General features: G+C 39.3%; 2 protein-coding genes across 2 annotated transcripts; one reads left to right on the top strand and one right to left on the bottom strand.

Annotated features, from left to right (window-relative positions):
* pes (pescadillo) lies at positions 1-7,207 on the bottom strand. Its single transcript, XM_069709472.1, has 15 exons — positions 7,072-7,207; positions 6,771-6,850; positions 5,830-5,983; positions 5,445-5,554; positions 5,037-5,208; positions 4,829-4,918; positions 4,603-4,719; positions 4,429-4,506; positions 3,968-4,057; positions 2,352-2,482; positions 2,101-2,226; positions 1,531-1,715; positions 972-1,123; positions 700-867; positions 1-421 (listed from the first exon to the last, which is right to left on the bottom strand). Exons 1-15 carry the CDS (start codon positions 7,093-7,095, stop codon positions 350-352), a joined length of 1,749 nt encoding a protein of 582 aa, XP_069565573.1. The 5' UTR covers positions 7,096-7,207; the 3' UTR covers positions 1-349.
* A 1,704-nt stretch (positions 7,208-8,911) lies between these two features.
* Positions 8,912-12,986, top strand: p2rx2 (purinergic receptor P2X, ligand-gated ion channel, 2). The gene is made up of 12 exons (XM_069709470.1): positions 8,912-9,078; positions 9,602-9,737; positions 9,863-9,934; positions 10,045-10,120; positions 10,203-10,299; positions 11,220-11,300; positions 11,497-11,650; positions 11,876-12,009; positions 12,118-12,208; positions 12,296-12,361; positions 12,456-12,533; positions 12,861-12,986. Exons 1-12 carry the CDS (start codon positions 8,912-8,914, stop codon positions 12,957-12,959), a joined length of 1,251 nt encoding a protein of 416 aa, XP_069565571.1. The 3' UTR covers positions 12,960-12,986.
* Positions 12,987-13,064: the final 78 nt, after the last annotated feature.

Consider the following 13,064-nt stretch of genomic DNA (forward strand, 5'->3'; position numbering starts at 1 on the left):
CCTGTTTGACCATTGCAAGATGACAGGTTTAATACACTGTTTTTACTTTAAAATACAAACTGTCAAGTACAGATTTGAACATGAAGTGGAAGATGTTTGCAGAGTTTATATAAAGAAAATAAAGGCAAACAGTTACTTTAACACCAATAATTACATAATTAGCATACATGAAAAATGCTGCATTTCAGTTTGAAATTATGCAGCGTTCAATGCACCCAAATCACGGTGCATATAACTCACATGAAGCTCTCTAATGCATGTACAAGTTTTATGACATGTCGTCCTGTAATGCACTACTTCATGAAGTTAGATACATAAAGTCAGTCTGAAGAAGACATCAGCAGACAAGTTATTTTCGGGCCTTTTTCTTTGCTTTTTCAGCGTCATCGAAGGCTTTCCTCTTCTCAGTGAGCTTGTTAGCCTGTAAGAAGAGAATGAGTGGATTTAATGAACAGATACTCAACACCAGTCACAAAAGCATTTTTGAGGTCATTGAACTGAGGGGTCATTACTGGGCTTGTGTGTTCTCTACACAGCAGCTACACAATCCTGTCAAACATTCCTTGATTGAGATATGATGTCTGGTATTGATAATAAAGAATCCGGTGTTAAAAATGTAGCAATATCTCCTAGCTGAACAAACACTCTTGTCTGCATAATAATCCATACAACAGCGAGCAACAACAAAGTGAAACTCACCTCTCGGACTTTTCTTTTCTTTCCGAACATGATCTTGTCGTAGAGGTACTTTTCCTTTTTCTTCATCATCATGATGGCCAGACGTTTCTCCTCTGCTTGCTCCTCTTGCTCCAAGCGTGCTGGATTTTCTACCTTCACTTTTCCAGGTGTCACTTTGACTTGCAGAGACTACGAGGAAGAGAGACAAGTCAATACACGTTCCAAAAGTTTTCAAAAACAGTAGACGACACAAAGGGCAAGAGAAAAAAAAAAAGGGATCTGAAATTTCCTACCTTGCCCTGGGATCTTTGTTTTTCCATCTCCTTAAGGTTCTTCTCTTCTGCTTCTTCCTCATCGTCTTCCTGTTCATCACCATTGTCATCCTCCTCCTCTTCTTCTTCCTCGTCGTCATCCTCCTCCTCGTCGTCATCCTCTTGTGCGTGAGCTATGATGGAAGAAAAATGAATGATCCATTTGAAACTTGATGTCTTATTATTTCACAACATGCTAGATGGTTCAGTAATGAGAGCTCTAAATCAGAAAAGATTCTTCAGTATCACATCTCTTTAAAATGATCTAAAATTAACAAAAATATAAAACAACATAATTGATTGATTTCCCATCTATTCAGCCCTTTCACAAAGATGTATTCAATTTATTACAGGTGGGTGTCGCTAACTGCTAGTAGAAGTCACATAATTAGCTGAATAACAATCATGTGTGCAATCAAGGTTTGATGGCATTGTTAAATACATCTAAATCTTAATCACCGTTATTATCGCCATCAAAATATACAACTTCATAAAGATGCTGTATGAACCCTAAGATGTCAGTAAAATGCCAGATCCTCACCAGGGTTTTCTCCTCGCTGTAAGGCCATGATCTTGAGTTTGTCTGGGGGCACGTAGTCACCGTCCTTCTCCTCCACAAACGGAGACAGGTGAGGAGGCAGAGTCACGCCGAGGAAATAGTCCTCCACTGGCAACAGTAATTTGGCATTGACACAATCATACACCCACTGGGGCTGGATGTAGTACCTGAAACAAGTAAAGGATATGGAAATGAGCTTTTATGACAGTAAAGACTTGTTTGTTTCTCTGGTCCTTCAATAAAATTAGGAAAACCTAATTTGGTTTTTTGGTAAAGATTTTTTCTGTTTGTTCATGAAATATACTGAGGGAGGTGGTAAGATCTGCAAAACACGATGAAGAACAGAGTTGCTTTGAGGCAAGAGAGCGGAAAGACAACCGTGAAAGGAGCCATTGTGAAGGACATGTTAATGTACAAAGATCGCAATCAGTAGACTTCCTGTATTTCAGATTCACAACTATACTGTAAATCTAACTGGCTGGATAACAAGTTGAGTGTTCTTGGTGTTAAAAAAAATAAAAAATGAATTATGAAATAAAAACATTGCTTTACCTGTTGATATACTGTTTGTCGATGTTGGGTCTGTCAACAATTTGGTGTGTGATAGTTTCATCTGTCACCTCGTATGTGCTGCTAATGCAAACTGACTTGTCCCAGGACACCTCGCCACCAAAACACCTGGAAAGCAGCAAAATTACACACACAAAAAAAAAAACCAAGTTTGAGATATATATGGATGGTTGCTTCATTTCTACATGTCCTGTGACTTTACAGCAAGTTTCTCTCCAGCACCACTTCCTCACCTGATGACAAAAGCCAGTGACTCTCTGGGGACCTCTCTGTTGAGGAAGAACTTGAGTCCCTCGAAAATCTTTTTCTGGGCTTCCTGCTGCATCTGTTCCTTTTCTCGAGCCTCCATTTTTTCTATGTCCTCCTAAAGAAGAGTATTCAAGGAAAATGCCATTGTAAATACCATCCCATGAGTGCTGAGCCGCATTTAAAATGAAATTCAAGGTTAATTCAGCTTTCTTCAAAGATGTCACTTTACAAAAATGTGCCAAGGACTATTGGAGAGTTGTTATTTTGTAGTTATTTCTCGCTTGCTGGTGGGTTAGGGTACCTGACAAAGGATGTCAGTAAAGGGAATAGTGACGGTAGATTGACCTGAAGGTGAAGCTTGATTAAAAAAATTAAAAAAAATCCTAAAATCCAGTCCACCAACAGCTGAGGACTATTTGGTGTCTAAATTATGTCTAAATGGTTTAAAAAACAAAACATTATTACTACAACTTTGATACTATTTTACAAAACAGTAACATGAAGGTAGACCAATAATAATGATAGAAAACTAGAATTTCCACCTTGTGGTTCACTGCCTCCGCCAATCAGTCAAGTTGCAGTTTACATCCATGTCTGTTCAAATTTAATACATGTAGTGAACGCATCCTTATGTGTAGACATGTTTGGCCAATAAAGCTGATACACAGCTGACAATGCTTCAAATATGGATGTTGCAGCTAAAAAAAAACTACAAATTCTAAAATGTGGATGCTTCTCACATTTTCAACCTGACAGCATAGAAGGTCTTTAAATCAGCACAGTTTCAAGTTGGACACCCAAGATTACTGTCACCAATTCAGTATCTGACCAAATGTGAAATTGTGATCACAATCTCCCCGTCTTTTCTTAAGGTCTCCAGTTGAAACAAAACCCTTTTTGCAGAACATTATGTCACACTAAAGATGATGTTTAACTTTATGGACATACACTGTCATGTCATAATTTATTCCTATTAGACATTTGTGGGATGTTTTGTCATAATTAGCAAATAAATTCTTGAGTTACAGCCACAAACGTGTTTTGTGAGATTACAGCCCATCTTTGATTTTTGGCCACCAAATTCTATTCAGTTCCTCTTAAAGTCAAAGTGAACCGTTCTGCCAAATCTGAAAAAATTCCCTCAAAGTGTTCCTGAGATATCACATTCATGAGAGCGGGATGGACAGATTGACAACCTGAAGCATAATTCCTCTGTCACGTGATATACAAATATTTCTGGGTTCCAAGAAAGACTCTGTGGTAAAACTGGGCCAGTAGTTGATAACTTCAAAGATGGCGCCACGCTAGTGGCAGCCTGTTACAGCAACTCCCCCCGAGTGTGTTTTGTTTTAAAGTAAGGCAAACAAGCTTCCCAGAGTGAGAAACATCTTATCCATAGCAACGAAACTTAAAGCTGTAAATCCCCAGTCTCACACCTTCAAAAGCTTTCACCCCTCGGACAAGCATATGTAATCGTCCACCTCTGTCCCTCAAGACCAATTAGTTCATCAACTGTTGTTTGTCGACATGTTTTGATGATATTTCTCACACCAGCAATGTTTTATTCTGAGCATAACTAAAACAGACAAGAGTTTCTTACCCCTTCAACAGGAAATTGGTCGAGTTCAGCCTCCTCGTCCTCTGCAGTAGAAACCACCCGAGCCAGACTGGCACTCAGAGCTGACAGTTTCTGAACAACCAAAAGCGACAAGATTAGAACAACAATCTGTTAAATGTTATTTACAAATGATTACTGTAAATAATCACATTAAAATAACAATTCAATGTAAGAAACAGAATGGTTTGTTTCCCAGCAACACAAGTTTACATTTGTTTATGTCCAGAAGGATGTGTGGTACCTTAAATACTAGTCTTGGATTAAACACACACACACACACACACACACACACACACACACACACACACACACACACACACACACACACACACACACACACACACACACACACTAAATAGAACTAAAACTGTCTGTGACTATGCACCAATTGAGGCAATAGTAAGGTATCACAGGCCCTTTAAATTGTTCTAAAAGAGACTCACCTCCAAGTAGCTTTCTGAATTCATGGCATAGTCATCCTCATTCTCCTCCTTCAACTCGGACTCTACTTTACTGTCCAGCTGCAAAAGGAGAAAAGACATTAATAGCGAACAGACGACCAGCAGTCAAGTCATAAATCCATGTTTTGTACAGAGAAATGCTCTTGTGTTAGATACCTTTGGTGGGTAGAGCAAGTTGAGGGAATGGTAGAGTCTGAAGTTGACAAACCCCAGAAGAGTGGTGTAAAACTCTGTGAAAGTTGCCATGACCCTGTAGTCAACATCTGTCGGGTGCTAAAAGAGCAAAAACTTTAGTTTAGTTAGAGTCGATAGAAAACGTAACAACTGCTTAGTCAGTGACTGCTTATTCCCTATTAACAGCATTTCAACAATATGCACTTACATCATGGGAGAACTGATATGGCAAAAGCCATGTGATGAGCTGTCCCATCACCTCGGCTTGATAATATATTCCCTTGATGGAGATGAAAACCTATCAGAAACAGATGCATGTTTAGTGCATTACAGAACACAGAACATAACTCTCACAGCTATATCAATACCCCATGACCATCCTCTTTTTTTGGGTGCTGTGCAGCGTAAACTTGCACCTTTTGGAGAGCGCGAGATGCAATCACATAGTTCATCCACTCCACAGTGAGGCGTCTGCACAGCTGGATTGTCTGCACGTGGCATTTCCCTGTTCGGGCAAAAGTGGAGAAGAGGAAGCACATGCAGAGGGCGTCGTCAATGTCCCGCAGGGCATCAATGAAGGAGGGGTACCTGCCACATAAAAGAGCACCAGTAAGGCAATGCAAAAAACATAAAACAAATTCAAATGCATTAAAAGGTACTTTAAAAGCTGTAAAGGTATTGACATGCTATTGTTTATATAATGAGCATTTCTAACAGTTGGCAGTTATCTCATCATTTCCACTATCTAATTTGACTCGACGCAAGAGAAGAAGTTAAGCTCAACTATGCCCTGCTATGTTCAGGATGGAGAACAACCGTCTCACCTTTCTTTGATGATGTGGTCCAATTTATAGGTGGGCTTGTTCTCTTTCAGTCTTTCCACTGCAGACCACTCTGTTTTTCCATAAGCCTTCTTAAGTTTACGTACAAATATCTGTTCAGATAAAACACATTGACAATAAGATTTTGTTCATACTTTACACCTTTACAGGAGCAGCAGAGTCACATGAACAAGATATTTGTAAAACAGGAACCAAAATTTACATTAAAAAAAAAAAATTTGAACACAAAAAAATTTGACTTCACAAAGAAGTGGACAGCTTGTTGACAGCAGGAAGGCAAATCCAATTCAAAAATATTTTCTTAATTAATCATGTCAATTGGTTATATTGAGGCATGTTCCAACATTGGTGTTGTTATTCAAAATACCTTGTACTCTCTGAACTTGCCGACGATTGGCTCATGCAGCAGAAAGCGGATGTCTTTCATCAGGTAGAAGGTCCTCGGGGCTGTGGAGCCCTTGTTCACCTTCTTCTTGTGCTTTGGTTCATGAGGATAGATGCCCTTAAGGATGCACAGTCGCCTGAGAATCAAACAGATGTAAGAAATGATTGTTTGCAAGATGTTGCTTTCTATGGGGGTCTTTGGTCCAAAAGTCAAAACCATTCAGAAATGATTTTCACACTGCAAAGAAACCAGACCAGGGTTCAGTTTGATCCAGACCGATCTCATGAGATGATATATGCCACACATTGCTGAAAATCAATTTCAGAAAAATTAATCATCGACAATTTTGATATTATACTGGTCATATTCAACCAAAAATGGTTTTAGGTTTGGGCTTGTTGGATTGACAAACCAAGAAATCCTGTATTGCATTAGTTGACAGATTAATTGCAAATTAAAGTAATCTTAGACATGGCCCAAATACCATAAATTCTTGCTTCTTGAAGGTTTTCAGTTACTGTTGCAACCATTTTAGTGACGTGCTGTTTAATTGTATCACCCTTTTAGAGGCTTCAGCTGGTGTTACTGTTGAAATGTATTGTGTCACATTGATAGACGTTTCTGGTGGTCTATCCTCCGTGTGAATGGAATGGACAAAATATTAGAAATACTTCCCAGTTTAATGCAATATCAATCAAACCACTTTTCACTACAGCCACCAAACTGACCAGGCATTTTAATCAACACCGGTTTAACACGGTTTCTTCTATAATTGAAGAATGTAACTTTTTTTTTTTTTAAAGATTTTGGATATATATATCGCAACTGGTAGCATACAACCTCGGCAACGAAATGCATGAATGTAACGTGATTTCAAATCTCATGCACCATGTGCACCGTCGGCCCGATCACCACGAGTTTACCTGAAGTCAGGGAGGCTCAGCATCAGCTTCTTGCGGGCTCTATTTCTGGTGATGTAGTTGGTGGCAGAGCCCCTCTCGAACTACAAAACAAGGACAGACGCTTATAATAAACTCGCACACACAACATGACAGAGATTAATAATTAGATGAACTAGAAATTCGACTTTAAATGCTTATCTGAACCCAATAGGCTTTTTTTTTTTTGTTACACAAAAACAGCTAGCTCCGTTAGCTATCTAGCCGGATTGCGATCGGTGTTAAACGTGCCTGAGCCGGACATGAGCCGGAAGCCAACTCTTACCTTTTTCTTCTGAAGACCTCCCATTTAAAAATCGTTTGTGACCCTCCGCAGAAGTTTTGGGAATTAAATTAGCTGCAAATTAATGCAGTCAACAAGGAGTCCGCAACTCTATCCACCATCAACCACAGACGACGCACGTGTCGATAGACATGCGCAGAGGAGGCTGTCCAAGCAAAAAAAAAAAAAAAAAAAATCAGGACCCAGGGGCTGGCCGTCAGTCAGCCTGTATACAAAAGAAAGCAAACAAACAAAGATCATCGTGTTGTGGTTGCTTGTAAAATATCCGCTTAAAATTGTAAGCGGTGATATGCGGGCCCTGCACGCTGCACGTCGGGGGTCAAGTGGGTCGGTCCCGCTGGCTCCCCGACGTGCAGCACGCGAGGGTCTGCATATTATTATTGCTATTATTTTTTTGTCCTTCTTGATATGGAATAGCTAGATGGCTAAACTCCATTTGGTTGCATTGGCTTGGTTCGGTTAAACTTTGAGATTTGAAAAGCACAATTTAAAAAAAATATACAGGGTTGGAAACTTTGACCTATCCTTATCCCTGTTACAATAAGGTTTCCTGCATCAAAATTATTTAGTGATTAAAAGGTGGTATTCCATCACAGTAACATGATCTAAACTACAGAGAATGGCAGGATTGGAACTTTTCTCATTCATTCCTACCCATTTAGTTGTTTGTTTTTAAAACTAATCTTCCCTGGATTTACTCAATCACATTTTATACATCTTTCTATGAACTGGTAAAGATGCTTCCATTTTATATTAAGAAATAAAAGGAAGTCGAAATACCAGTCCAAATTATAACAAAGAGTCGATTTTTAAGATTTTATTACGATTCAATTAAGGCAACATACATTCAAAAATAAATATAATATATATATTTATATATTGTGCAGCATTAAAAAGCATTAAAAGCCACTGTGTAACCTACAATATAAAAAGTTCATACTTTGGTGCCCTCTAGTGGTAGAAACTAACACTGAAAAATGAAAATAAATGTCTGCTCCAAAAAAAAAAGTCCCTCAGGCTCACTCACAAAGTGAGACAAGAAATGTCATTCCTCACAGTCTTGGCATTTCCAAAAGCTTCCAGCAGAAGGGTCGGCCTGGATGATTTGATCCTTTAGAGTCCCCTTTTAAAGAGCAAACATGTAAATGTGATGCCCGCAACTATCTGAAACTAGATGGTACTATTAAGAGGTGAGACTGAACTGGTTATAAAGGTAGGCTATTCTGAAACCCCCTGTAAATGACATGATTATCTTGCTATCTGTATGCAGTAGTCTGCTCTGCGAGTGTGCGAGAGAACAGTTGACATATTTAACAGCTATATGTGTGTGTGTGTGTGTGTGTGTGTGTGTATCTATCTATCTATCTATCTATCTATCTATCTATCTATCTATCTATCTATCTATCTATCTATCTATCTATCTATCTATCTATCTATCTATCTATCTATCTATCTATCTATCTATCTATCTAAACACAGGCTATCTATTTATCTACTTTATCTAATCTACAGAGGCTATAAATGCCTACAAAATATGTTCATGAACATTACTGTAAGCAATTTGAGTTTGATCCTGTATAAACACCATTCCATTTTACAATTATCAAAATAAACTGACAAAAAAAACACATCTAAACCCCACCCCCAATTGTCTTTTCACTCACTCACTGGTGCCTGGGATGCTTGAGATAAATGCAGGCTTGAGCTGAGCAGGAGCAGAAAGAGAGATATAATGAGAGATCTATAGAGCTAGATAAAGAGGTTTAAAGAGGCTAAAGGAAGTATCATAGAGAAAATTGACTTCACAAGGACATCTCACGATATGTGTGAAGTATTTCATAAAGTCATCATGGGGCTACGTGACTTTATACTGGACTATTTTCATGGTTTCTGGGACTATGAGACCCCTAAGGTGATGGTGGTTAAAAATGGCACTCTTGGAGTCATTTACAGGAGCGTTCAGTTCTTTGTGATCACCTACTTTATCTGGTAAGCTTGTGCATTTGTATGTTCACTATGCCAAAAGAATGAAATTCAAAGGCTTTGATTTTTGTCAATATTTAGCAATCAGATCTACAATGTGTTACTTTATATATTCTTCAAAGAATTACAGCCAAGTAAAAAAAAAAAAAAAAATCGTAGTTTGCAATTCACATGTCTTTGTGTGTAAAACGAGCATTAGGGGGGGGGGAGCACTGCAGCTATATATTCTCAAACCTATAAATTGTGGTTTTGTAGAGAGGAAATGCAATTAACCGCAAACAAATAAGCAACATAATTGATGGAAACAAAACTAATGAACGAAACGTGACTGAGCCTCTATTGTCAGACATGTTATTTGATCTGAGGAGAGCAGGGTTTTTATAGATTACAGTAAAAGTTTGTGGAGATCTTATCTAAAATGTTTAAGCTCTTTAGTGAGGGCCGAACACATCCAGGATACCACCAATAAAATATGAAATCATGGCAGAAAATTTTATATTACCTCTCTGTCTGTTCTATCCTCCTTAAGGTATGTCTTTATAAGTCAGAAAGCATACCAAGAGACTGAAACCCGTCCAGAGAGTTCTGTTTACACTCTCATGAAAGGCTCAGCAGTGCATGGAGATGACGTCCTGGACACCGTGGAGTACGCTCGACCCTCAGAGGTGAGTTTAAGGTGAATGTTGTTGCAGGTTAGAGAAACGTTCACCTCCGATACTCTGCCATCATTATTATTTCTTCATGCTTGAGTAAACTGCACTGAGTATTATTTTGACATTTCTGTTGTTAGGGCGGTGATGTGATAAGTACAATACTGAGACGAGAGTTCACGTACAATCAAAGGCAAGGCACTTGCGCTGAGGTGAGAGGTCAACTGAAGTCTCCTCAGTAATAGTAACATGAGTATGTGCATCTGTTATGCAGACCCCTTTATCCTCCCATGACTGAGTATCTGTCTTTATTTCCCTCTAGTATGTCAAAGTTGCCAATGCCAACTGTACAACACATTCAGACTGTGTCCAAGGGGAGGTTGACTTTGATGGCCATGGTACTATTTGACCTCTCACATAATCTTCCTTCATGATTGGTTGGTTTGCATTTGCCACAGTTTTTCCTTTGTTTTTTCACAGGTAGAAGGACCGGGAGATGTGTGCAGTACTACAACCATACCTTCAAAACCTGCGAGATCCAAAGCTGGTGTCCCATTGAGGAGTACGCTGTAGTACGGTAAGACAGGGGATTCATAATATACAACAAAATGGTCAATTTATTTGTAACATCCAATACAAGGGACATGGCAGACCTATGCTTAGCCTAAGCCTAAGAAGACAAGGAAAAGGCCATCAGATAGCCTAACAAATACAAAATAAGGAAATCCTTGTGAGGGGCATCTAAAGATAGACATCAGAATGAAATGAATTAGAATACAATGACCAAACACTATTAATGGTAAATAGACTGTACTTATATACCAACTTTTAACCTATGTGGTTTACCAACTGCTTTACAGTGCTTACCTCTTATTCACCATTTACATACCAAGGATGACGAAGCTGCCATGCAAGGTGCTGCTATCGGGAAACAGTTGGTCATTAGTGTCTTGCCTAAAGACTTCAGTATGTGGACAGAAGGATTGAAGGGATTGAACTAGCAACCTTTTGATCAGTGGGACACCCGCTATGCCACATGAGCCACAGCCTCACCTATGGCTGAGGTTTTAGCTTGTAAGGAAATTAACAAAATTATACTTTCATTTGACCAATAAAAAGGTGTCAATTGTGCACGAGCCAGTCAAATGTCATCATTCAGTCCTGATAGGAAATAAAAAATAGTCATCAATCTAGTTAAAATATACACAGAAATATATGTAAAAAGAGTCAAGTAAAATAAAGTAGAGGACTGTGGGAGGAAGTCAAAACTCAGAGAAAACCCACTGAGGAACAGGGAGGACATGCAAACTCCACACAGCATTCGTGCTGTGAGGCAACAGTGTTACCGTGCAACCACTGGATAAAAGATGTTTGATATTATTTACTTTGTCACAGATGTGATAAAACGGTGGCCAAACCAGATAAACAGAACATTTAAAGTAAACCATGTGATAAACCTCAGGTCACTTTAAGGATTTTTTTTATTGTCTTCAACAGAGAACCAGCAATGGTGGAAGCCATCAATTTCACAGTGTTCATCAGGAACTCTATCCACTTCCCCAAATTTAAAGTGCTGAGGTAGAACACACACACACACACACACACACACACACACACACACACACACACACACACACACACACACACACACACACACACACACACACACACACACACACACACACACACACACACACACACACAGAGAAGTCAATGCTTTTGGCCATTTGAATTGCAGATACCGATAAGAACACCATGCTCTTGTCTTTGGCAGGGGTAATATTAAGGATGCTTCAACCAAGCGCGGCATGCATAAATACCTTAGTAAGTGTCATTATAATGTGGAGACAGAGCCCTACTGTCCAAACTTCCGCCTGGGCTACATCGCACATCAAGCAAAGGAGAATTTCAGTGAGCTCTGCCAGACTGTGAGTATGAGGCTTCACACAGCAGTATGTAAGAACCGTAAATGAGAGTCTGCCCAAAAGGCAAATTTTCATCAACCTGGCCAAGCAAACTAAAATGAGAAAAAAATTAAATAATACAAAATTTACAATAGCTACCCACTGCATTTTAATAACAGATATGGCCTGGCCAATATACAGCGACCTCCAGGGTTAAAGGGGTTAGGATATTTTCATTCTTGTGCTCAGGGAGGAGTGATCGGGGTTTTCATCAACTGGGATTGTAACCTGGATCTGGATCCCTCACACTGCAAACCTTCGTATTCATTCCGTCGTCTTGACCTCCGAAAGGATCCGACATCTAACTCTGGTTACTATTACAGGTCAGCACAACAACAACACTGACTGTATTTTTTATTGTGATCTTCACTTTGTCCTGGGGTAAGTTTACCTTTATGTCTTTACCATCTGATTTCTGTATAATTATCCAGGTTTGCCAAATATTACAGTACTAATGGGGTTGAATCACGGACACTAATCAAGGCCTATGGCATCCGTCTAGATATCATAGTTCACGGGCAAGTAAGTGGATTCTCAATCATCACTACTGTTCTCTTCCTGTTGACTGTGGTGGCTGCCATTACATTAATGCATGTCATTATTATGCAGGCTGGTAAATTTAGCCCCATTCCAACCATCATCAGCACAGTGACTGCTATGACTTCAGTTGGGATTGTGAGTAATGGCTTCATTTCTATTATCTTGAGGCTTCGAAATGACAGTTATCTCTCTTTGCACCACAAACTGTATTTTCATTTCATCTCCCCAGTGTACCATTATCTGCGACTGGATCATGCTGACATTTATTGACAAGAACGAAGTCTACAGTGAGAGGAAGTTTGATGAAGTGAGTAAAAAGCATCGTTTTCAACACAAATGGATTCATCTGGGTTCAGGGCCATTTTTAGATACTGATCATTCAAGATTTTATATCAAGAAGAGTTACTATGATGCAATCTATTTTGAGAATGCATACAAACTTGTTTAAACATAGTGATATAAAGAACAGGGACTTTTCAACTGTTTATGCACGGTAGAAGTAAGTGAAGTTGTATCAAAAATCCCCACTCTGCATCCAACTTATCCTGTTTTATTATGTTTAAATGCATATTGTTAGATACGTTGATGTCTTTTTCAATAACTTCTCTAAGTGGGGTATGTTTGTCTCCCACAGGTGATCCAGGAGCCCACAGTTCCCATTCCCACAGAGCTCAACTTCATCAACATCTACGGCTCAAACCATTCGGACCTGTCAGACGGCGTGCCGCTGTAATGTCATTAGAGTTGCCTCAGTCCTCACTGGCCAAGTGACTGTGCTAACAACGGCAACTGTTTCTCAGGTTTATGCAACAGCTCAGCGATGAACTGGGCGCTGCGT

This window comes from Brachyistius frenatus, unplaced genomic scaffold (assembly GCF_029030835.1).
Source record: "Brachyistius frenatus isolate BFR_SWC_R1_liver_20210118 unplaced genomic scaffold, ASM2903083v1 Contig_83, whole genome shotgun sequence".
In the NCBI taxonomy this organism is placed as follows: domain Eukaryota; kingdom Metazoa; phylum Chordata; class Actinopteri; family Embiotocidae; genus Brachyistius; species Brachyistius frenatus.